The 22,321-nt window shown below is 44.4% G+C and overlaps 1 protein-coding gene across 1 annotated transcript in view; it reads right to left on the bottom strand.

Moving 5' to 3' along the window:
• LOC116519457 (potassium channel subfamily T member 1-like) overlaps positions 1-15,973 on the bottom strand; it is an 86,615-nt gene extending 70,642 nt beyond the window's left edge. The window contains 1 exon segment of the mRNA XM_032233323.1: positions 15,879-15,973. Coding sequence (XP_032089214.1) covers positions 15,879-15,973 — 95 coding nt within the window.
• Positions 15,974-22,321: the final 6,348 nt, after the last annotated feature.

The following is a 22,321-nucleotide window of genomic DNA, read 5'->3' as shown; positions in this document are numbered from 1 at the left end:
TGCTTCCCTGCAACATTATCAGTAGCCAGTTTTGTACACTGTCAACTTGTTCTTCAAGTCACTCCAACCCCCGCAACCTCAAGATAATTTCACGGGAGGAGAAGGCACAAATTTAGCTCCTCTTCGCCGCCAGGCAAATGGCTGAAAGGATCTTCAGACAAAACCAGCCCATCATGTAAAAAAAATTAGCTCCCAAATGCAATTATATCATCTTTAACTACAAGGAGGTCAGCCCCCCCCCCCACATACCCGCAAGATCCCCCCTGTGGCTGCTGCCAGTTTCTATCAGAATCATTTCTACAAAAATGATCAGAGAGGAGGCTGATCCGCAGTGAGATTCTTTGGCTGACAATCCCAACAAGCAGCCGTGGAGCCAAAATTATTATTATTATTATTATTATTATACAATTGTATCACAGCGGCCAGTTGTTTCACCGGATTTGGCATTGGTTACTAGTCGGGCCCCACCCAGGGGCCTAGGACGTCGTAACGTATTTTCTTAATATGCGTGCAGATCCAAGCAGTGCGGCTTTTTGCATTTGACTGATGGTGATTTTGTCAATTTTTAACTGTTTTAAATGTAATTCCAGTGCTTTTGGAATAGCACCCAGTGTGCCAATTACCACTGGAATTACCACTGCTGGTTTGTGCCATAGTCGTTGAATTTCGATTTTTAAGTCCTGGTATCTTGCGATTTTTTCATGTTCCTTCTCGGCGACCCTGCTATCACCTGGTATTGCGATGTCTATGATTGTCACCTTATTTTTCTCAACCAGTGTGATGTCTGGTGTATTATGCGCCAGTATTTTGTCGGTTTGTATACGGAAATCCCACAAGATCTTGACCATCTGATTTTCTGTGACTTTTTCAGGCTGATGTTCCCACCAGTTTGTTGCTGTTTTAATATTATAATTTTTGCACAAATTCCAATGGATCATTTGTGCTACTGAATTGTGCCGCAATTTATAATCAGTCTGCGCGATTTTTTTACAGCAGCTGAGTATGTGATCAACAGTTTCGTCAGCTTCTTTGCAAAGTCTGCATTTGGCATCATCAGAGGATTTTTCGATTTTGGCCTTAATGGCATTTGTGCGGATAGCTTGTTCTTGCGCAGCCAGGATTAGTGACTCTGTTTCTTTCTTTAATGTACCTGTTGTTAACCATAACCAAGTTTGTTCACTGTCCACTTTATCTTTTATTTTTTCCAGAAATTGGCCATGCAGTGCTTTGTTCTGCCAACTCTGTTATTATTCAACTCAATTATTATTATTATTATTATTATTATTATTATTATTATTATTGGTGGATTCAAAGAAATCAGGATAGGAATCTGCATCTCAGCCATTGCACGAGTGTCCCCTAGTGGCTCTCTTTCCAACTTCCTGCCATTCTTGTTCAAGAGAGGGAAAGAGAAACTTGCTTTTCCTTCTGCAAGAAGCCTCTTCTCCTAAACGGGGCTTCCCGAGAGCCTGAAGCCAACTCCTGGTCCCGACAAAAACCCCTTTTAGTAATTGACTGTGAATTCAGCTCATTCACCTTCATTAGAAGTCTTTCAGGGGAGGATTTACGGTCACAGACTTTCTCTGGCTTGGAAAGCTGCCAGGCCGATATCTACAAAACTTGGCAAGGAGACTCGGAGAGTGACAAACCAATGAAGCGAACTAATGGTCTCCTGCAAACTCCACTCTCCTTTTGCTCCTCTTTTATTTCCTATGGGAGGGGCCATTCATCATCCACCTGTGGCCTCACTCCCAAGTCAACCCCTGTTCTTTATCTGTTCCCTTTGTCTGGCAACTCTGAGCATGTGCACACTTGGGAACAGGCTCCAGCTGTTCTTCTGCCTCACTGACGTCTGACTCTGAAAGCAGCTGATAACTGTCAGACGGCTCTGTCCCCCTCTCTGCCTCCAAAACAGAGCCCTCATCAGAGCCTTCCCCAGACTCCAGGAATGGCCCATCTTCCTCCCAAACCTCCTCACTGTCCGACTCTGCTGCCAGCTCTGCTGGTCACTGGTGGGCTACAACAAAGCCCAGCTTATTTAGAGAATGCATTGCTTTGTGTGAACCAAAAGATCTAGTAACTAGGACTGAGCATGTGGAAGATGCGACAGAACACAAGGCAAGAAGCAATGAATGGAAACTAATCCAGGAGGGAAGCGACCTAGAATTGAGAAGAAATTCCCTGACATTGAGAACAATTAATCAGTGGAACAACTTGCCACCAGAAGTTGCAAATACTCCAGCACTGGAAGTTTTCAAGAAGAGACTGGACAATTATTTGTCTGAAATGGTATAAGGCTTTCTGCCTGGGCAGAGGCTTGGACTGGAAGACCAGTCTGTGTCAGTCAGTGGGTATCTCCCCCCGTCCCACGACTGCCTTGCAGATGTGCATTTCAATAAATCACTGCAGGAGGCCCCCTGGATTGCATTCTGCTTTCTCCAAAACACTTCCCCACATTTTATATATTATCTTCCACTTCATCCCGCTCCTGTCCCTTGCAATTAAATTCGCTCTGCAAAAGAGTTCATTCTCTCCCGTGTTGCCAACAGAAGTCATTATCCAGGGAAGGAAAAAAAAAAAGAATCGATTCTCACTTGTAGCTGAGTCAAGCACCATCGGTCATGCATTTTTAATATAATCTCTTTCGCTTCTCCACTTCATAAATCATGTTTACATGGCTCCCAGTTCCTTCGGAGTAAAGGCACAGTGGGAAAAAAATCAGCGCATACCAATACTGTCATTTAAACAACACCAAATTGAAATATAGCGGCTTTGTACTCTCTACATTAACGCCACAATATGTTTTGTTGCAGCCTGGTATTCGTTTTACCCCATTGTTGTCAAAAGGTAAAGCTTCCCCTCACACATCTGTGCTAGTCATTCTCGACTCTGGGGGGCGATGCTCATCTCTGTTTCAAAGCCGAAGAGCCAGCGCTGTCCAAAGACGTCTCCGTGGTTATGTGGCTGGCATGACTCAATGTCAAAGACGCACAGAACACTGTTCCCTTCCCACCAAAGGTGGTCCCTATTTTTCTACTTGCATTTTTTACCTGCTTCCGAACTGCTAGGTTGGCAGAAGCTGGGACAAGTCACGGGAGCTCACTCCATTACGCGGCTCCAGGGATTCGAACCGCTGAAGTGCCGACCTTTCTGATTGACAAGCTCAGTGTCTTAGTCACTGAGCCGCTGCATCCCCCTCCCCATTTTTGTAGGCAGGCATTATAAATGCATCCAGACCCATCACTGTTGTCTGTAAGAAATGTTGTGCCAACTATTGAAGAGAAATAACAAATCACGAACTAAGGAACGAAAAAATAAAGACCAAGCTAAGAACTAAGAAACTATAATAAACACAAAAGGAAGCATAGCTAAAAGAAATTTAAACTTGCCTATGCTTGCCTGCTTGAAAACCATTCTTCCTTCCCGTCTGTCCATATTCTTCTAATTCATACTTTATTTAAGTGTCTCGTGACTATTTTTTGAAAATTGTTATCGTCCGATCACAACGTTCTCCATTTCCCCTTCGTCCTGACCCATTTATTTTCTTTTCAAATAGACCTTTTGCAATGTGATCCCTGCTCATTCTTCTCCCTTTACAATCAAACCATCATAATGGCCTTTCATATTGCTCATGGAAAGTTAATCTATCATCTAATATTTGAGGGAGGAAGAGGACAAAGGAGATGGAGGAGGAGGAGGAGGAGAAGAAGAAGAGGAGGAGGAGGAGGAGAAGAAGGAGAAGAGGAGGAGGAGGAGGAGGAGGAGGAGGAGGAGAAGGACAACAAGAAAAGATTAGGAGGAGGAGGAGAAGAAGACAAGAGTAGGAGTATGAGGAGAAGGAGAAGGAAGAAGCAGAAGCAGAAATTGAAGAAGAGGAGGAGGAGGAGGAGGACAACAAGAAGAAAAGATTAGGAGGAGGAGGGGGAGGAGAAGAAGAAGGAGATAAGAGTAGGAGGATGAGGAGAAGAAGGCAGAAGCAGAAGAGAGTAGGAAGACGAGAAGAAGAAGAAGAAGAAGAAGAAGAAGAAGAAGAAGAAGAAGAAGAAAAGAAAATTGTAGGAAGACAAGGAGGAGGCAAAGACAATAGTAGGAGTATGAGGAGAAGGAGAAGGAAAAAGCAGAAGCAGAGCAGAAGTAGGAGGAGGAGGGTAGGAGGACAAGGACAAGAAGGAGAAGAAGGAGAAGGAGAAGAAGAAGAAGAAGGAGAAGGAGAAGAAGAAGAAGAAGAAGAAGAAGAAGAAGAAGAAAAGAATAGAAGGACGAGGAGGAGGAGGAGGAGGAGGAGGAGGAGGAAACTTTGCTTTTTCAAGTGTTGTTTTGTCAACTCTAAAACGAGACTCACTCCTTCTGCTCTAAGTGACCGAATGGAGTTGAGCAGTCGGTGTTCATCTTTTGATGCAACTAGAAGGACTGAGCTGTGCCAGCAGCCCTTTATTTTTCTGGACTCCCTTGGAGATTCCCGCTGCCTCAAATCAAGTACCGTTTCCCAGACTTTCCGCTAAACGCCCCTTTTGCCTGGATTTCCGCAATCAATGGCTCCTGCGGCTTCACAAAGAGCCTCCGCGCTTCACCCGGAGAAAATTAAGTGCCGTTTAACGAGCAGCCCCGCCCGCCGCCCATAAGTGGTCGGATTTCGTGCGTTCCCAAAGTCTCTCTTCCCACCTAACACAGGCAGATGTTACTGATGGGATTCATGTCACCTCCTACGCATATATAAGGATGCCGTGGCTTAGTGGCTAAGACACTGAGCTTGTCGATCAAAAAGGTCGGCAGTTTGGCAGTTCGAATCCCTAGCGCCACGTAACAGAGTGAGCTCCCGTTACCAGTCCCAGCTTCTGCCAACCGAGCAGTTCGAAAGCACATTAAAAAATGCAAGTAGAAAAATAGGAACCACCTTTGGTGGGAAGGGAACAGCATTCCGTGCGCCTTCGGCGTTGAGTCATGCCGGCCACATGACCACGGAGACGTCTTTGGACAGCGCTGGCTCTTTGGCTGTGAAATGAAGATGAGCAGGGCCCGCTAGAGCCAGGAACGACTGGCACAAATGTGCAAGGGGAATCTTTTACCTTTACACATATATGAAGGAGAAAAGATGTGATCAGCTGGATGGTTTATTACTTTTAGCATTTGTTTTTTTTTTAAAGATTCGGCCGTTTTCACTGAAGCTGCAGGTCATCCTTGATTTACAGCCATTTGTTGAGCAAATATTCAGAGTTACGATGGTATTGGAAAAAAGGGTCTTACGACTGCTTCGCATTTACGATTGTCACGGCATTCCTGAGGTAGAGTGGTGTGGTGGCCTACAAGTGGAGCTCTTGCCTCACGATCCAGAGGCTGTGAGTTTGATCCCAGATAGAGGCAGATATTTATCTCTCTGGGCACATTGAGAATATATCTGCTGAACAAAACTCCTCATTGGTGACAGGAAGGGCATCTGGCCAGTAAACATTCTAAAAGCTCCATTCAGTTGCCCAGACTCCACCCCGCATCATGATTGATGATGATGATAATGATGATGATGATGATGATGATGATGATGATGATGATGATGATGATGAACGATGACGACGACTGCATTCCCATGTGTTCAAAATTCAGATGCTTGGCAACTGGCATGGACTTACGACAGTTCCAGCATTCGAAGGTCAGACAAGGAATAATGGATGGAAACTGGTCAAGGAGAGATTCAACTTAGAAACAAGCAGGGATTTTCGGTTCACCGACAAAAGGGTGACCGACAAAAGCGCGCCCGACTAAACTGCGGTGACAAAACCGCAAGTTCTGAACCATGCTGATGAATGAGCGCTGAATCACGCTGACAACAGCGTGCCGACAGAAGGGCGCTGTAAACCTAAACCTAACCCTAAACCTAACCCTAACCCTAACGCTAACCCTAACGCTAACCCTAACACTAACCCTAACCCTAAATGTAACGCTGACCCTAACCCTAAACGTAACCCTAACCCTAAACCTAACCCTAAACCTAACCCTAAACCTAACCCTAACCCTAACGCTAACCTTAACTTAAATTGTCCTTCTGTCGACGCGCTGTTGTAAATCGCCCTTCTGTCAACGCGCTGTTGTCGATGCGTTGTTGTCGGCACGTTGATGACGTCGCAGTTTTAGCGACACAGTTTTGTTGGCACGCTTTTGTCGGGTCACGGGGATTTTCTGACAGTGAGAACAATCAACCGATGGAACAGAAGTTGCCTTCGGAAGTTCACTGGAGGCTTTCCAAGAAGAGACTGGAGTGCCATCTGTCAGAAATGGTGCAGGAACTCTTGCTTGGGTGGAGGGGTTGGACTAGATGACCTACAAGGTCCCTCTCAACTCTGTTAATCTGAAAGCACGTCCTGGCTCACGGTGTTTCTGCTCCCAAATCTCTCCCTTTGCTTGCAACTATTAAGCGCATGGTTATCAACACTGGAGCCCAGCTTGGCTATGCCGGGGAAGACATGGAGAAAAGGATGAGGGTTGCCATCGGTGGGAAGATTAGCAGGTGACTCACCGTTTCATTTATGAAACGAAGCCAGGAATCCCTCACCTAATTTCCAAGACGCTAATAGAGCACTGTATTTACCCGCGACAGCAACAAGGGCTTATTAAGTTTGTCTCAGCGACATTGTAAAGCCGTGATGTGCAACCTACAGCAGGTTCCTTTTTGCAATGCCCTTTCCAATTTCCTTTGTTCATATTTCCTTGTCACGCTCCATTCAGCCATCCGAAGGCCACACGCCAATTTGCATGCAAAACATGCAAATTGTTTTCAGACAGTTGGTCATTATTATTATTATTCGCTGAGGGTTTTTTTCCTTCCCCGAACATCTTTTAACTGTCTATTTTTCTCCTCGAATCTCTCTTCCCCTTTTATCCATTTCTCTAATTGTATTAAATTCAACCAATTTAATTTAATATCTGCAAAAGCGTTCTTTAGTTGTGTTATATTCTTTATCTTTTTTCTTCCAGTCTTTCCATTTATATTAGAATAGAATAGAATAGAATAGAATAGAATAGAATAGAATAGAATAGCAGAATTGGAAGGGACCTTGGAGGTCTTCTAGTCCAACCCCCTGCCTAGGCAGGAAACCCCTAGAATAGAATAGAATAGGATAGGATAAAATAGAATAGAATAGAATAGAATAACAGAGTTGGATGGGGCCTTGAAAGTCTTCTAGTCTAGCCCCCTGCTTAGGCAGGAAACCCATAGAATAGAATAGAATAGAATAGAACAGAACAGAACAGAATAGAATAGCAGAGTTGGATGGGACCTTGAAGGTCTTCTAGTCCAGTCCCCCTACTTAGGCAGAAAACCCATAGTATAGAGTAGAGTAGAGTAGAATAGAATAGAATAGAATAACAGAGTTGGAAGGGACTTTGAAGGTCTTCTAGTCCAACCCCTGGCCTAGGCAGGAAACCCTACACTACTATCGCATATATCTGATTTTCTTTTCATTTACTAATCCATTCTTTCAATTCAATCTTAGGAATTTCTCCATTTCCGCCGGTTAGACAGTTTACAAAACTTGAAATCATTATAAAACAATGTGAGATGAACGAAGAATATATAGGGAAAGGAAGACTTGGGAAAATAGATAGAATATTAACTGAATTAGAAGAGCAGGCAAATGTTTTAAAATTAATTTGGGAATCAGATTTGGGAGAAATAAATGATAATGATTGGAAAAATATTTGGAATAGAAAACTATATAAGAATATGTCAGTTAGAGTTAAGGAAAATGGATATAAAGTGATATGGAAGCGGTACCTAACACCACATAAATGAAATCAAATCGATGGTAAATATACAAATATTTGTTGGAGGTGCAAGAAAGAGGTTGGAACATACAAACATATGAGATGGGATTGTGATATGCACAAAAAGTTTGGGACATGGTGTTTTAGAAATTAGAGCACTCTTGAACGTAAATTTAGACCCGTCGCCGAGAATTGCATTACTGTTGCTGATGGAAAAACGGGATATAAATGAAACAAAAAAGGAACTGATTGTAAATGGCAGCTGGGTTAATGATGGCTAAATATTGGGGATGAAATTGGGATACTGAAAGAAACGAGTGGTATAATGAAATCTGGAGTATGGCAACAAATGATAAATTAACAACGGAAATTAAATTTTAAAAAGGAATGATCAAGGCAAACGATTATAATGAAATATGGAGAGATTTTATAAAATCAGTGTTGGTGGAAAGCAAAGAGAACAAACCTACTCAAGAATATATGTATTTTAAAAAATAAATAAGATTTAAAAATTTTCTTCCCCGAAAATCCTAAATTCTTCTGGATTTTATGCGGTTTTTTTCTCCCCTCTCCCTAAGAACAGGGAAAGAAAGTAAGTTTATTTATTTGTTTTTCTAGCACCTTTATATTTTTATAGTGTATTAATCTAGGTGAAAATGCTAATCTATATTGCCGGTCAGTGGATGTTACGCCCGTATGTTGAATAAATAATCTAATTTTTTCTTCTTTTTATGTTTGCTTGCAAAAACAAGGGCTTTTGAAAATCTGACAAATTCTTAAGCAATAAAATGGGCTCTTTTTGCAGCTTAAATGGAAAAAGGGATCGGATGGGGCTTGGATCCGATGCTGATAAAACTAAAAAAAGGTCAGATTCGTAGCCTCGTGTGCAAATATATCCCATTTCTTTGCTCAAATGACACAGGAAAACCATGGAAACTACAGTTCGAAATGAGCTCACAGCCCAGACTGCATTTCTCCTCCCTCTGACCTTACAAGCTTATGGGCTTGTTTAAATAAGGGAGGCAATTTGAGGGCGGGGGAGAGAATCATAATTGCAAAGGATTTAATCGTAACAACGATTAAAACAAAATGCAGAATCAGTTTTTCGGTATGCACATTTTTCATTCGAAAAAATCATGCTGAGTGTAGAGGCTGAGACAAAAGGGGAAGGCCACGAGTTCAAATCCTGGACACAAAGCCAGCTGACCGGCCTCGTGCCAGCCACTCTCTCTCGGCCCTAGGAAGCAGGCAATGGCAAAACCACTTCTGAAATTTTGCCAAGAAATTTTGCAAGGTTCAGGCAGTTGCCAGGAAACAAAGGTTAAGAAGCAAGCCAGTTTAGGTGCTGAATACTTTGGAAGACGGAACAAGAATGCCTCTGACCATAGGGTGAGTGCAAGTATTTATTTCCAGGAACCAAAACAACTTCGTCTTTCTCTACAGAAACACACAGCTGGACAAGCAGTCTACTTAGAGCAGCCTAATTTAGAAAGATGGATTTTAGAACATGCAATCTAGATTTCCCTTTGCACATATGTGCTAGTCGTTCCCAACTCTAGGGGGTAGTGTTCATCTCCTTTTCAAAACCAAAGAGCCAGCGCTGTCTGGAAACGCCTCTGTGGTCACGTGGCCGGGATGACGAAATGGCGAAGGCGCACGGAACGCTGTTCCCTTCCCACCAAAGGTGGTTCCTATTTCTCTACTTGCATTTTTCACCTGCTTTCTAACTGCTAGGTTGGCAGAAGCTGGGACAAGTCACGGGAGCTCACTCCGTTACGTGGCGCTAGAGATTCGAACCATTGAACTGCCGACCTTTCTGATCGGCAAGCTCAGGGTCTTAGCCACCGAGTCACCGGGTCCCTATTGTGAAAGATATAGATTCCCCCAAAATTCTTAGGGATCTACATTAGATCCCAGTATGAGCCAAGTCCTCCTTGTATACCTGGAAGGAACAGGAGGGTTAAAACAGTAAGAAATAAAAATTCTTTCCCTGCAATCTGCATAGTTAAAATTGCAGCAAGGTTAATTGGAATTAAGAAGAAAAGAAACATTTTTTGTTCTCTTAGTTATGCATCCTCTATAGAATCTTTGCTTCAAAAAAAAAAGGACAACCAAAATGTTCCAGACGCAGATGGTGCCGTCTTTTTTTTTCTCTACAGTTTTCCCCAAGGTAAAAAGAATCCGAAGGAAAATAATACTTTGAAAATTTGTGTTTATTAGATGCTCCGGAAATCAATGCAATCGGAAGTTGTGATTACATTTCCCACTGCTGTCGATACAAAACGACCTTGGGGGTCGTGACGAGTTTGATATATTCAAATATCTTTATTCGTTATGCTGTTTCCATCTGCCCTTAAAATATTAACCGAAGGAACTACGATTCTGAGAATCGGCCTCCCCAAGTGGTTCTTTGATGCAGCAAACTACATCAAACCTCCAAAATAAGTTTCCCCGACCAAATCCACATATCAAATGTGTTTTTCCGCAGGACCGGAGGGAGCATGCTGCCTGCATCCCACAGATGGGGCTTCGCTTGTTTGCTAGAATACTGCATCCAGTTTTGGCTACCACACTATGAAAAAGAAGTTGAGACTCTAGAAAGAGTGGAGATAGGATGATTAGGTGACCGGAGGCTAAAACCTACGATGAATGGTTGCAGGACTAGTCTAGTGAAGAGAAGAACCAGAGGAGACAGGATAGCAGTGCTCCAATACTTGAGGGACTGTCACAAAGAGGAGGGGGGTTATCAATCTATTCTCCAAAGCACCTGAAGGCCAGACAAGGAACAATGGATGGAAACTGACCAAGGAGAGATTCAACCTGGAAATAAGGAGGAATTTCCTGACAGTGAGAACAATCAACCAATGGAACAGAAGTTGCCTTCAGAAGTTGCGAGAGCTTCATCCCTGGAGGCTTCAAGAAGAGACTGTCAGAAATGGTGTAGGGTCTCCTGCTTGGGTAGGGGGGTTGGACTAGATGACCTACAAGGTCCCTTCCAACTCTGTTAATCTGTAAAGGATATTGAGACTGTAGAAAGAGTGCAGAGAAGAACAACCAAGATGATTAGCGGACTGGAGGCTCAAACAGACGATGAACGGTTGCAGGAACTGGGCCTGGCTAGTCTAGGGAAGAGAAGGACCAGGGCAGACAAGAGAGACCTTCCAATATTTGAGGGGCTGCCACAGAGAGGAGGTGTGTCAATCTATTATCCAGAGTACCTGATGGCCAGACAAGGAATAATGGATGGAAACTGAACCAGGAGAGATTCAACCTGGAAATAAGGAGGAATTTCCTGACAGTGAGAACAAATCAACCAATGGAACAGAAGTTGCCTTCAGAAGTTTTGGGAGCTTCATCCTGGAGGCTTTCAGAAGAGACTGGGCTGCCATCTGTCAGAAATGGTGTAGGGTTTTCCTGCTTGGGCAGGGGGGGTTGGACTAGATGACCTACAAGGCCCCTTCCAGCTCTGTTAATCTATTTAAATGGTTGCTGGCATGCTGCAGACCAGTGCCAATCCATGGAGCCCTAAAGTATAATTAGACCACTAAATCATTGTTCCTCTTATTTTAAGTGAGGCCGACTCCCTCATAAGCGAAGACGACCTTCCTCGATCAAATGTACCATTCGGGAAAATGCTAGCATCCTTTGACTTTTTTCCTCCTCCTCTTCCTCCTCCCTGCTGTAATAGAAATACTTTTTTTTTTTTAAGGAGCACCTAGGTCCCTCCTGAACGTTTTCCGTTTGAAGAGCCATCAAGTTTTCCTCCCACCCGTCCCTCCCCGGCTGCCAGCCTGACACAGCCATGGATACAAATAGTTCTAATAATTGCCGCTCGGAAACTAATCACCACTGTGTTCCCTTTTTAAAGAGAGGATCGTTCTGGATTGCGAGGGAGCCCTCAACATAGCGCCACTTAAAATAAAAGCCAGAAAACATCAGACCCTGGGAGAGCATTTAGAGGGAAGAAAAGGGGAGGTTGGCAGGCTGTATGATTGAGCCCATCTAGAGGAGAAGGAAGTGGAGGAAAGGAGGGAGGGAAGAGAAGGAGGGGGGAAGAGGAGGAGGAGGAAGGGAGGAAGAGGAGGAAGAGGGAAGAGGAGGGAGGGAGGAGGAGAAGGAGGAAAGTGGAGGGAGAGGTGAAGAGGAAGAGAGGAAGTGGAGAAGAAAGAGGGAAGAGGAGGGAGGAGGAGAAGGAGAACGTGGAGGAAGAGGAAAGAGGAGGAGGAGGAGGAGGAAGAGGAAGAGGAGGGAGGGAGGAGGAGGAGAAGGGGGGAAGAGGAGGGAGAGGAGGAAGACGAAAGAGGAGGAAGGGAGGGGAGGAGGAAGTAGAGGAAAAGGAAAGAGGAGCAGGAGGAGAGGTGGAGGAGGAAGAGGAGGAGAAGGAGGAGGAAGTGAAGGAGGATGAAGGGGAGGAAGGGGAAGAGGAAGAGAGGATGATGTGGGATCCTTGGTTCTGAGTTTAGTTATTTTCTTGCAGAAATTTCATGACCTAATTTAGGGAATGTCAACAGTGCTGGAAGGGAGTGTGGTGTGTGGAAGAGGAGGAGGGGGAGGAAGAGGGAGGAGGAGAAGGAGTAGTTTTTTCTGCACATTCCTGGAGAAGCTAGTCCTTTAAAAAACACAAAACATATCAAGCAGGAACATTGTCATGGATACAGTCCCGGGAGCTAGAAGATCACACCTGGAATTCGGCACCCAGAATACAAAAAAGATGGAGACTCTAGAGATTCTAGAAGAGTGCAGAGAAGAGCAACACAAGATGATTAGGGGACTGGAGGCTAAAACACAGGAAGAACAGTTGCAGGAACTGGGTATGTCTAGTTTAATGAAAAGAAGGACGAGGAGAGACATGATAGCAGTCTTCCAATATCTCAGGGGCTGCCCCAAAGAAGAGGGAGTCAAGCTATTCTCCAAGGCACCTGAGTGTAGAACAAGAAGCAATGGGTGGAAGCTAATCAAGGAGAGAAGCAACTTAGAACTGAGGAGAAATTGTGACAGTGAGAACAAATGATCAGTGGAACTCCTTGCCACCAGAAGTTGTGGAAGGTCCATCACTGGAGGCTTTTAAGAAGAGACCGGACAGCCACTCCTCTAGAAAGGTAGAGGGTCTCCTGCTTGAGCAGGAGAGGTTGAACTAGAAGACCTCCAAGGTCCCTTCCAACTCTCTAATTCTGCCCAGCGTTCTGTTAGAAGAAAGAGAAGGAGTGACGGAGGGTTGCAAGCGACTGGAAGAGAAATTTCACCCATGAGCAACTACTCCATTGTTGCTGTTTGCTTTAAACTCAACTTGTCCCCAACCCATCAGGGCTCATTTGCAGCTAAGCAACAGTAGGTTCCTCATTTGATTGTAATTCTAAGACGCTTTCATAAATCATAGAAAGTGGAAGTGGAGGTGGAACGAGAAAAAATTGTTTTAAAGGTAAATCTTCCCCTTGCACATATGTGCTAATCATTTCCCGACTCTAGGCAGTGCTGCTCATCTCTGTTTCAAAGCCGAAGAGCCAGCGCTGTCTGAAGACGTCTCTGTGGTCATGTGGCCGGCATGACTCAACGCCGAAGGTGCAGGAACGCCGTTCCCCTTCCACCAAAGGTGGTTCCTATTTTTCTACTTGCATTTTTCACTTGCTTTCAAACTGCTAGGTTGGCAGAAGCTGGGACAAGTCACGGGAGCTCACGCGCACAAGGGATTCGAACCGCCGAACTGCTGACCTTTCTGATTGACAAGCTCAGTGTCTTAGCCACTGATGCGTATCTCCAACTCATTGGATGATTTGTTATCAAATCAAATCTGTGAGCTTTTTTCCTTCCCTGGAACCAACCATTGTGTGGTGAAAAGCTTTGCCGAAACAGTTATCAACGCTAAAGAAATTAATCCTTTCTGTCTGCACATAGCTAAGCGTGCATGCCTTAAAACGAGTGCCACATGGCCCTAAGCGATCAGGAGAAATTGGAACTGCATGCCATTTTCCAAATCCTCTACAAGAAAAAAAATGTCTGGATGCCGGCCATTCAAGAAGCATGCAAGAGCCCATAACAATACCTTGTATATAATCTCCCCGCAGAAGAAATCGGGGAGATAATGGGTGTTTGACACAGCTTTCCCTTAAGGGGCAGAGGACAGGGGCCTGGGATCGGTCTTTGGCAAAATTCAAGGCAATGTCACACTGATGGAAGGCAAGAGAAGGGTTTTAAAGCATGAACTGTGAAAGCATAACAAGAGTTGGAAGGGACCTTGGAGGCCTTCTATCCCAACCCCCTGCTCCAGCAAGAAACCCTGTACCCATGAGGGCAAACTTTTTAGCAAAGGTGTGCCAAAATTGTGCATGCAGGCACTATCGTGGGCGTGCCTACATCCACAATTCAATGTGCCCGCCTACCTGCGCATGTAAACCTCCTTTCCTGAAGCCTCCGGAGGGCAAAAATGGCCTCCCCAACCCTCCGGAAGGTCTAAAATCAGCTGGCCGGCGCATGTAAATATGGCTCCATGTGTCGCCTGTGGCACATGTGCCATCGGTTTGCTATCACAGTCCTATACCTATACCCAGGAGTGCGTTTCTGCCGGCATAGTGCCAGTTCGGTGTGCGCATGATTTTGCTTCAGAGGGTATAAAGGTACAATTGGAATACATTGTGTGTGATTTGAACCCCTCCTGTAAGCCAGTAAACTACCTGAACATGAATGGCCACCAGAGTTACATTTGAGGCTTCATCGGTGGGTTGATATTTACCATGCTGAACTCAATGCTACGTTAACTCATTTCTCCCCCCCCCCCAGATTCACCCGATACACAGAACTACAAATTAACCCAACTGATTTGAAACACACGGAGACACAAACAGTGGAGATCAGCGTTAAGTAAACTTGTAGCAAGGTCTTCGGTTAACCTTGTGGCCTGACTCATACGAAGTACAACTATGGTGCGGGTCATTTTCACCCGATTTCTTGTATAGCACCATCAGTGGTGGTTTTGTAACCAGGTTAATGGCGTAGCAAATTGGTCGAATCCACCTCAACTGCACTTGTTTCTGCAACACAATTAAGCCAACCACGGGATGGTGGGTTGTATAAATCTTTCCTAGATAGGCAGAAGCGAGCACCATTAAGCCCAGCTGTGTTTACTCCCCCACAAGAAAAGGTTTTATAGAATAACCACGTAGGCTATAGTTTTAGTACGATTCAGTTTGATGACCCCCGTAAACAAGTATATATTCCGCATTTTAAACGTGGCTTCAATTTGCAACCTCTTCCCCCGTCATGCCACCCCTACGAAAACCCAAGAGTAACAAATCATCAGAATGTATCCCGCGCAAAAGGTGTTTGAGCAATGCAGATAAAAACCATCCTTCAGCAAAGAATCACTCGACAGGTAAGAAACAGAAGATTAATTCTTGGGCAACTTTTAAGTCTACTGCTTTAGACAGGGCCCCTATCTGGATAGTATGATCAGCACAACCAAACAGATCACCAGAACAGAATCTGGACCTCACACCAACCTATAAACAATAGTTACGAGTCACCAATGGATTTTTCCTGGTCTGCCAAGGATCAGCACCATGGAGAGCTCAGCCTATAAGTTCCATTGGCTTTGAGCGTCTCTACAGGCCATGGATTGCACCCAAAGGAGAAAGGCAGGAATCAGCACCATGGAGAGCTCAGCCTATAAGTTCCCATTGGCTTTGAGCGTCTCTACAGGCCATGGATTTGCACCAAAGGAGGAAGGCAGGAATCAGCACCATGTGAGAGCTCAGCCTATAAGTTCCCATTGGCTTTGAGCGTCCTCTACAGGCCTGGATTTTGCACCCAAAGGAGAAAGGCAGGAATCAGCACCATGGAGAGCTCAGCCTATAAGTTCCCATTGGCTTTGAGTGGTAAGCAATTAAGGACTGGATTGTCCAGAACACCAGAACAGAATCTGGACCTCACACCAACCTATAAACAATAGTTATGAGTCACCAATGGATTTTTCCTGGTCTGCCAAGGATCAGCACCATGGAGAGCTCAGCCTATAAGTTCCCATTGGCTTTGAGCTTCTCTGCAGGCCATTGATTTGCACCCAAAGGAGAAAGGCAGGAATCAGCACCAAGGACAGCTCTTCATCTTGCTGCCTCATTGTACTATCTTACCTGTCCTCATTTTGGAAGCTCTGGTCGCCCAAGAGCAAGTCTCGAAACCGATAGCGAGGCGGTAGAGGGAGCACCTCGGAGTCCAGCTCGTTCATGGTCAGGGAGGAGATGTCCAGGATGACCCCACTCTTGTTGGTGCTGCTTCCTCCGGCTTTCCCGCCTCCTCCTGGGGATGCCTTGAATCTGGGAGGGAAAAAGAGGAGGGGGGGAGAGTGAGAGGCTGGAGACAGGTCGTCCTTTTCCCCCTGCAGTTGGATGCAAACAGGAAAGTCAATCTCTGCCAGATACTAAAACGGTACTTCCCGGGTGTGGCTTAGAGTCCCTCTTGAGTAGTAGAAAGCTGGTTGTCCCAGCTCCATGGGAAGGACCAGAAATAGACCCCGTGTTCCTTGTAGTTTTCAACCCAAGACCAGGAAAGTCTCTCTGTTCTCCTTTTCCCCTTCTGGATGGAATATACACTATCACAAGTAAACAGCCCTTTACTGCCAACTCTCTTTACAGCCCTGGGGTCCCTCCCACAGGAAACAAGATGGGAGATATTGGGGGTGGGCTGCACCAAGAAAGGGTTGAAACAGGGATGAAGACTTCCAAAGCCATAGCAGAGGAAAGCGGGGGGGGGGGGAATGATTGCTTTGCAAATCTGCACAAAAAAAAAAATTAAAAGGGAACTATCATGGTGGGAAGCAGTGTAGGGTTTTTTTAAACAACAATTTTATTAATTTTATGGAGATGTAAATGCAAAAGTGAAGGAAGAAGAAATAGGGAAGAGAAAGAAATGTAGAGTGAAGGGGATCTTTCTGACATGTATCTTTTATTGGGTTCTACTAATCTAGTTGAATGTATATCGTTAAGGTAAAGGCAAAGGTTCCCCTCACAAACACTGTATATGCTAGTTGTTCCAGACTCTAGGGGGCGCTGCTCATCTCCGTTTCAAAGACGAAGAGCCAGCGCTGTCCGAAGACATCTCCCGTAGTCCTGCAACTGGCATGACTCAATGCCGAAGGCATATGGAATACTGTTCGCTTCCCTATTTTTCTACTTGCGTTTTTTAAGTGCTTTCGAACTGCTAGGTTGGCAGAAGCTGGACAAGGAACGGGAGGTCACTCTGTTACGCGGTGCTAGTGATTCGAACTGCCAACCTTTCTGATGGACAAGTTCAGTGCCTTAGCCACTCAGCCTCTCTCTGAACAAAAGCATGCAGCAAATTTAAGTTCAAACACACATGCACACAAAGATTCATTGTGGCTTCCGTGCACATTGAAACACTGGAAACTTTCCAATTTGTTCTGCCTGCAAGCAACTTCCTACAATACTGGGAGCATCCCCGTAGCTGCAGCAGCCAAAAAAGCCAATACAATTCTTAGTTGGATAAACAGGGCACAGAATCAAAACCATGTGAAGTGTTACTAGCACTTTAGCAAGCCTTAGTAAGGCCATACCTGGAATACTGCATCCAGTTTTGGTCACCACATTACAGAAAAAATGTTGAGACTTTGGAAAAAAGTGCAAGATTAATGTACATTCATTCAGTCAATGCCCTTTATTTATTCCATATGGCAAAATAAACAGGGACTGGTGGCTAAGTGGCTAGGACGCTGAGCTTGTCAATCAGAAATGTGGGCACTTTGGCGGTTCGAATCCTTAGCGTTGTGTAATGGAGTGAGCTCCCGTGACTTGTCCCAGCTTCGCCAACCTAGCAATTCGAAAGCGGGTAAAAAAATGCAAATAGGAAAAATAGGGACCACCTTTGGTTGGGAAGGGAACAGTGCCTTTGGCATTGAGTCATGCCAGCCACATGACCATGGAGACGTCTTTGGACAGTGCTGGCTCTTTGGCTCTGAAACGGAGATGAGCACCGCCCCTAGAGTTGGGAATGACTAGCACCTATGTGCGAGGGGAACCCTTTGCCTTGACCATATGGTGTCACAGAATACAGCATCAAGATATAAAATTCACAATAGCAGCATATAAATCCAAAGATAAAACACAGAACAGTGACTTATTTTACTGTCCATTCCATTGGGCAACTGAGAATTACTTCTGGTCTAAATCCACTCCTCGGCCATGACCTGAGTCGCTAAATTCTTTCAAAGAGCATCTATTTCTCTTTGTCTTACATCGTTTTATAATCCTCATGTTCCTTGTAAGCTCAGAAGCAATAAATCCCCTGAATAAGCATTTGAACAAAAAAAAAAAACATATCCAAGGAAAAATAACATTCACAGAGGGAAGAGGGTAAATATTGCTATTTTTCAAAGAAGCTTAATTTTTAGAAGAAGGTTTAAAGTTTTCGGTGGATTCCGGTCAATGTCTTTCCCCAACTTTCCCTATCTCAAAGGTCTTGGATTATAGCTATTGTTATGTCACGGAGGCAGTAAATGTTATAACTACATCAAGGTAAAGGTTCCCCTCACCACATAATTAGTTTGCTAGATAGCACCCAATGTTCAAGTCTGTCCAGATCCTTCTGTATCTTAAGCCTCTCTTCTGGAGTGTTGGCTATTCCTGCCAGCTTGGTGTCATCTGCAAATTTGATGAGCTCCCCATCTATCCAATCGTCCAAGTCATTGATGAAGAGACACTAGGGCAGGACAAATGAAACCAACCCTTTAAGTTAAAGTTTTCTTTCCTCCAAACACCAAGAGAAAGATGATGATTCAAGTCCACCCAGTTCTTCTAAAGATGTTGAATTGAGTCAACCCAATTCACCTAACAATGATGAATTAAGTCAAGCCGAGGTTTGAAGAGCTCAACCGTGACTGGCAGAATGCATCCGTCTGCGTGCTGTCTCATTGTGCCTCGAGTGGTTTTGGATGAATGTTGCGAGAGAGAAAGTCACAGCACAGCAAAACTTTAATTGCAACCGTAGCACAGAGTCCTTCCTTTCTTTGCAGAATGTTCCAGGTTAAATCTCTCTCTCTTACTCTCTCTCTCTCTCTTTTTTCCCGGCGTCTCCAGGACAACCCTAAGAGATGCCGAGAGTCGGTGTGTCAACCACGCTGTGTTATTTTGACTCAAGAGTTCTTCTCAGCTGGATGAAATAATAAGAAAGATTCCTGACTGTACTGAGATGGACAAGTTAACAAAAGAAATCCAAGGAAAGGAAGAAGCAGAATATTATTTGCTATGGGAAAAATGGCCGGAGGAAAGAAACAAGATGAACAATAAGTATCTAAGAAAGATAAAAATTAGAAATAAAAAGGAATGTTATACTTAAAAGAGGGATAGAGTTTGTTTGAGATAATCAGCCAAAATATAGGTAGATAATAAATGATAATGAAATAAGAGGGTTAAAAATGATGAAACTCAAGTTGGATTTAAAGTACCTCACCCCTTTTTACAAAATGGCGGGAATGTTACTGCGGCGGCGGCACAGTGGTGGGGCCCTCGCCTCAGAGTCAGGAGGTTGTGAGTTCAATCCTCGGTAGAGGCAGATAGGGTCTCCTGCTTGAGCAGGGGGTTGGACTAGATGACCTGCAAGGTCCCTTCCAATTCTGTGAATCTGTTAATGCGCCTTTTGACTTTCTGCCTAATCACCAATCTGAGTACAAGACACCAGGGTTTGGCTTTGGCTAAGTCTTTGCAGTCCCTTCCCTGATAGGCAAAGCGTCCCTGTTCCACAGTATTAAGAGAGAGAAAAACCAGAATAACAGGATTGGAAGGGACCTTGGAGGTCTTCTAGTCCAACCCCCTTCCAGAGCAGGAAACCCAAGACCAATTCAGGCAAACTGCTGTCTAATCTCTTGTTCATTATCACCGAAATAACACATTTTAATTTTTTTTTGCATCTTACAGAATAACAGAGTTGGAAGGGACCTTGGAGGTCTTCTAGCCCAACCCCCCGATTAAGCGGGAAACCCTACACCACTTCAGAAAATGGTTCTCCAACATCTTCTTAAAAACCTCCACTGATGGAGCACCCACAACTTCTGGAAGGAAGCCGTTCCACTGATTTAATTGTTCTCTCACCGTGGGGAAATTTCTCCTGAGTTCTAGGTTGCTTCCCTCCTTGATTTAAACAAGGACCCCTAGAGAGACACACCTTCTTTAAGGAGTGGAGCGATTCTGCCTTGGATTCGGAAAGAGGGCCACCTCCCCGCGAGAGACTGATTGAAAGAGGGTTAGAAGTTGGACCGAGGTTTTGTTCCCTAAACGCGAAAACCTGGGATTCTGAGGTTTTCTAGTTCAACTCACAGCATCCCCGGGAACCAAAGAACTGCCTTTTCATTCCAATACAGTCACATTTCTCTCCTCCCTTTTCCCCACTTCCCACCCACCCACCCCTGGGAAAAAAAATCAGATCAGGCTCCCAAAATGTCAGTTTTTTTTTTGAAAGCCAGCCGGTCTGTCTGTGTTTTCAGCCAACACTTACCTTGTCAGCTTTTGGGAAAGCTCTTCTCTCCGAGAATAGCATCTCACCGTCATCCTGGGGGCAAGCATATTTCCCTCTCTCTTTCTCCACAATCCCCCTTTCTCAAATCAAGCCCAGCAGCCGGGAAGCCCCCCCACCCCATCCGGCTTCTGAAAAGCAAGCAGGATCTGTCACCCCAGCCATGGCTTTGCGATGTGTTTTCTTCAGGCGGGGTGAAGGAAAAATGTAAAAAAAAAAAATCAATCTTCTTGTCCTCCACCCGCCGGGGATCTACTTCGTTGGTCGATCCCCTGGTTTTCTCAAACTGGGTGCAAAAGAAGCAAACCAAACAGGCCTTCACCACACACACACACACACACACACACAAAACCCGCACGGAAAGGACCCAGCAGCTTGCAAAGAGAGAAAGGGAAGAGGCTGAAGGCACAGTCTGCCTTTTGCTGCCACGTGGTGGTGATGCAAAAAATGAGAGAGAGAGAGACAGAGCAGAGAGAGAGAGAGAGACAGAGACAGAGACAGAGAGACCAGAGAGACACAGAGATAGATAGATAGATAGATAGATAGATAGATAGATAGATAGATAGATAGATAGATAGATATATAGAACAGAGAGGGAGGGAGAAACAGAGAGAAAGACAGAGAGACAAGAGATAAATAGATAGATATATAGATAGATAGATAGATAGATAGATAGATAGATAGATAGAAGAAACAGAGAGGGAGGGAGAAACAGAGAGAAAGACAGAGAGAGACACAGAGATAGATAGATAGATATAGATAGATAGATAGATAGATAGATGATAGATAGATAGATAGATAGAAACAGAGAGAGAAAGGGAGAAACAGAGAAACAGAGAACACAGAGAACAGAAAGAAAGAAAGAGAGATAGATAGATAAGAGACAGAGAGGGAGAAGAAATAGAGGCAGTGACAGATAGAGAGGCAGAGAGAGAGAGAGGCAGAGAGAGAGAGAGGCAGAGAGAGAGAGAGAGAGAAAAATATACACACACACCAGAGAGGCACGCACAGAAAGTGGGAGAAACCGAGAGACAGATTAGATAGATAGATAGATAGATAGATAGATAGATATAGATGGATGGATGGATGGTGGATGGATGGATGGATGGATGATGGATGGATGGATGGATGGATGGATGATGGATGGATAAGAAATAGAGACAGAGAGAGGGAGGGAGAGAGGGAGGGAGAGAAACACACAGAGAGAGACAGAGAGAGAAAAACACACACAGAGATATTCCAATTCTGTGGAAGGCAGCCAATATTTCTCATTTTTTATAAACCCCACCCTTCTCCATTTCTCCAACATATGCTTTAGCAGTTAATGCGGTTTAGCTGGGGGCGGTGGGAGGTAGAGGACGCTTAAGAAGAGATGAGCGCTTCAGCACATACACAAAGGGTAGATATGAAACCAGGGTCTTATCCGGCATTGCCAAGGGTAGCAGGAGATACGAAGGGTGGACGTTGCAAAGCAGCTGTAGATCTCAGCTAAAGGTTGGGAGAAACATCCTGGGGTAAAGGCTGATTTTTTTTTTTTTTTGGTCGCTTGAGTTTTTAACAGCAACGCCCTGACTAAGAAAGCTTAATTCGCAAAGAGTCTCGTGAAGTTGAATGCAAGGGAAACGAGATTCGGTTACAGAGTTTTGGAAAGCAGGAAGGATTTTTCTAACCCTCTTTTTTTTTTTAACTGTAGTATATTAAGTCACGGTAATAGTCCATCAATCAGAAAGAGCTGGAAGGGACCTTGGAGGTCTTCTAGTCCAACCCCCTGCTCAAGGAGGAGACCCGAAACCATTTCAGAACAAGTGGCTGTCCAATCTCTTCTTAAAAACCTCCAGTGATGGAGGACCCACAACTAATCTACCTTGATTAGTTTCCACTCATTGCTTCTTGTTCTACACTTGGGTGCTTTGGAGAATAGCTTGACTCCTTCTTTGTGGCAGCCCCTCAAATACTGGAAGACTGCTACCATGTCCTCAAATATATATACACTACAGTGTCTTTGGAATATATATATATATATATATATATATATATATATATATATATATAT

The sequence above is a fragment of the Thamnophis elegans genome, chromosome 16 (assembly GCF_009769535.1).
Source record: "Thamnophis elegans isolate rThaEle1 chromosome 16, rThaEle1.pri, whole genome shotgun sequence".
NCBI classification, from domain to species: domain Eukaryota; kingdom Metazoa; phylum Chordata; class Lepidosauria; order Squamata; family Colubridae; genus Thamnophis; species Thamnophis elegans.
Note: the sequence above shows the minus strand (reverse complement) of the source record. Positions and strands in the feature narration are given on the sequence as shown.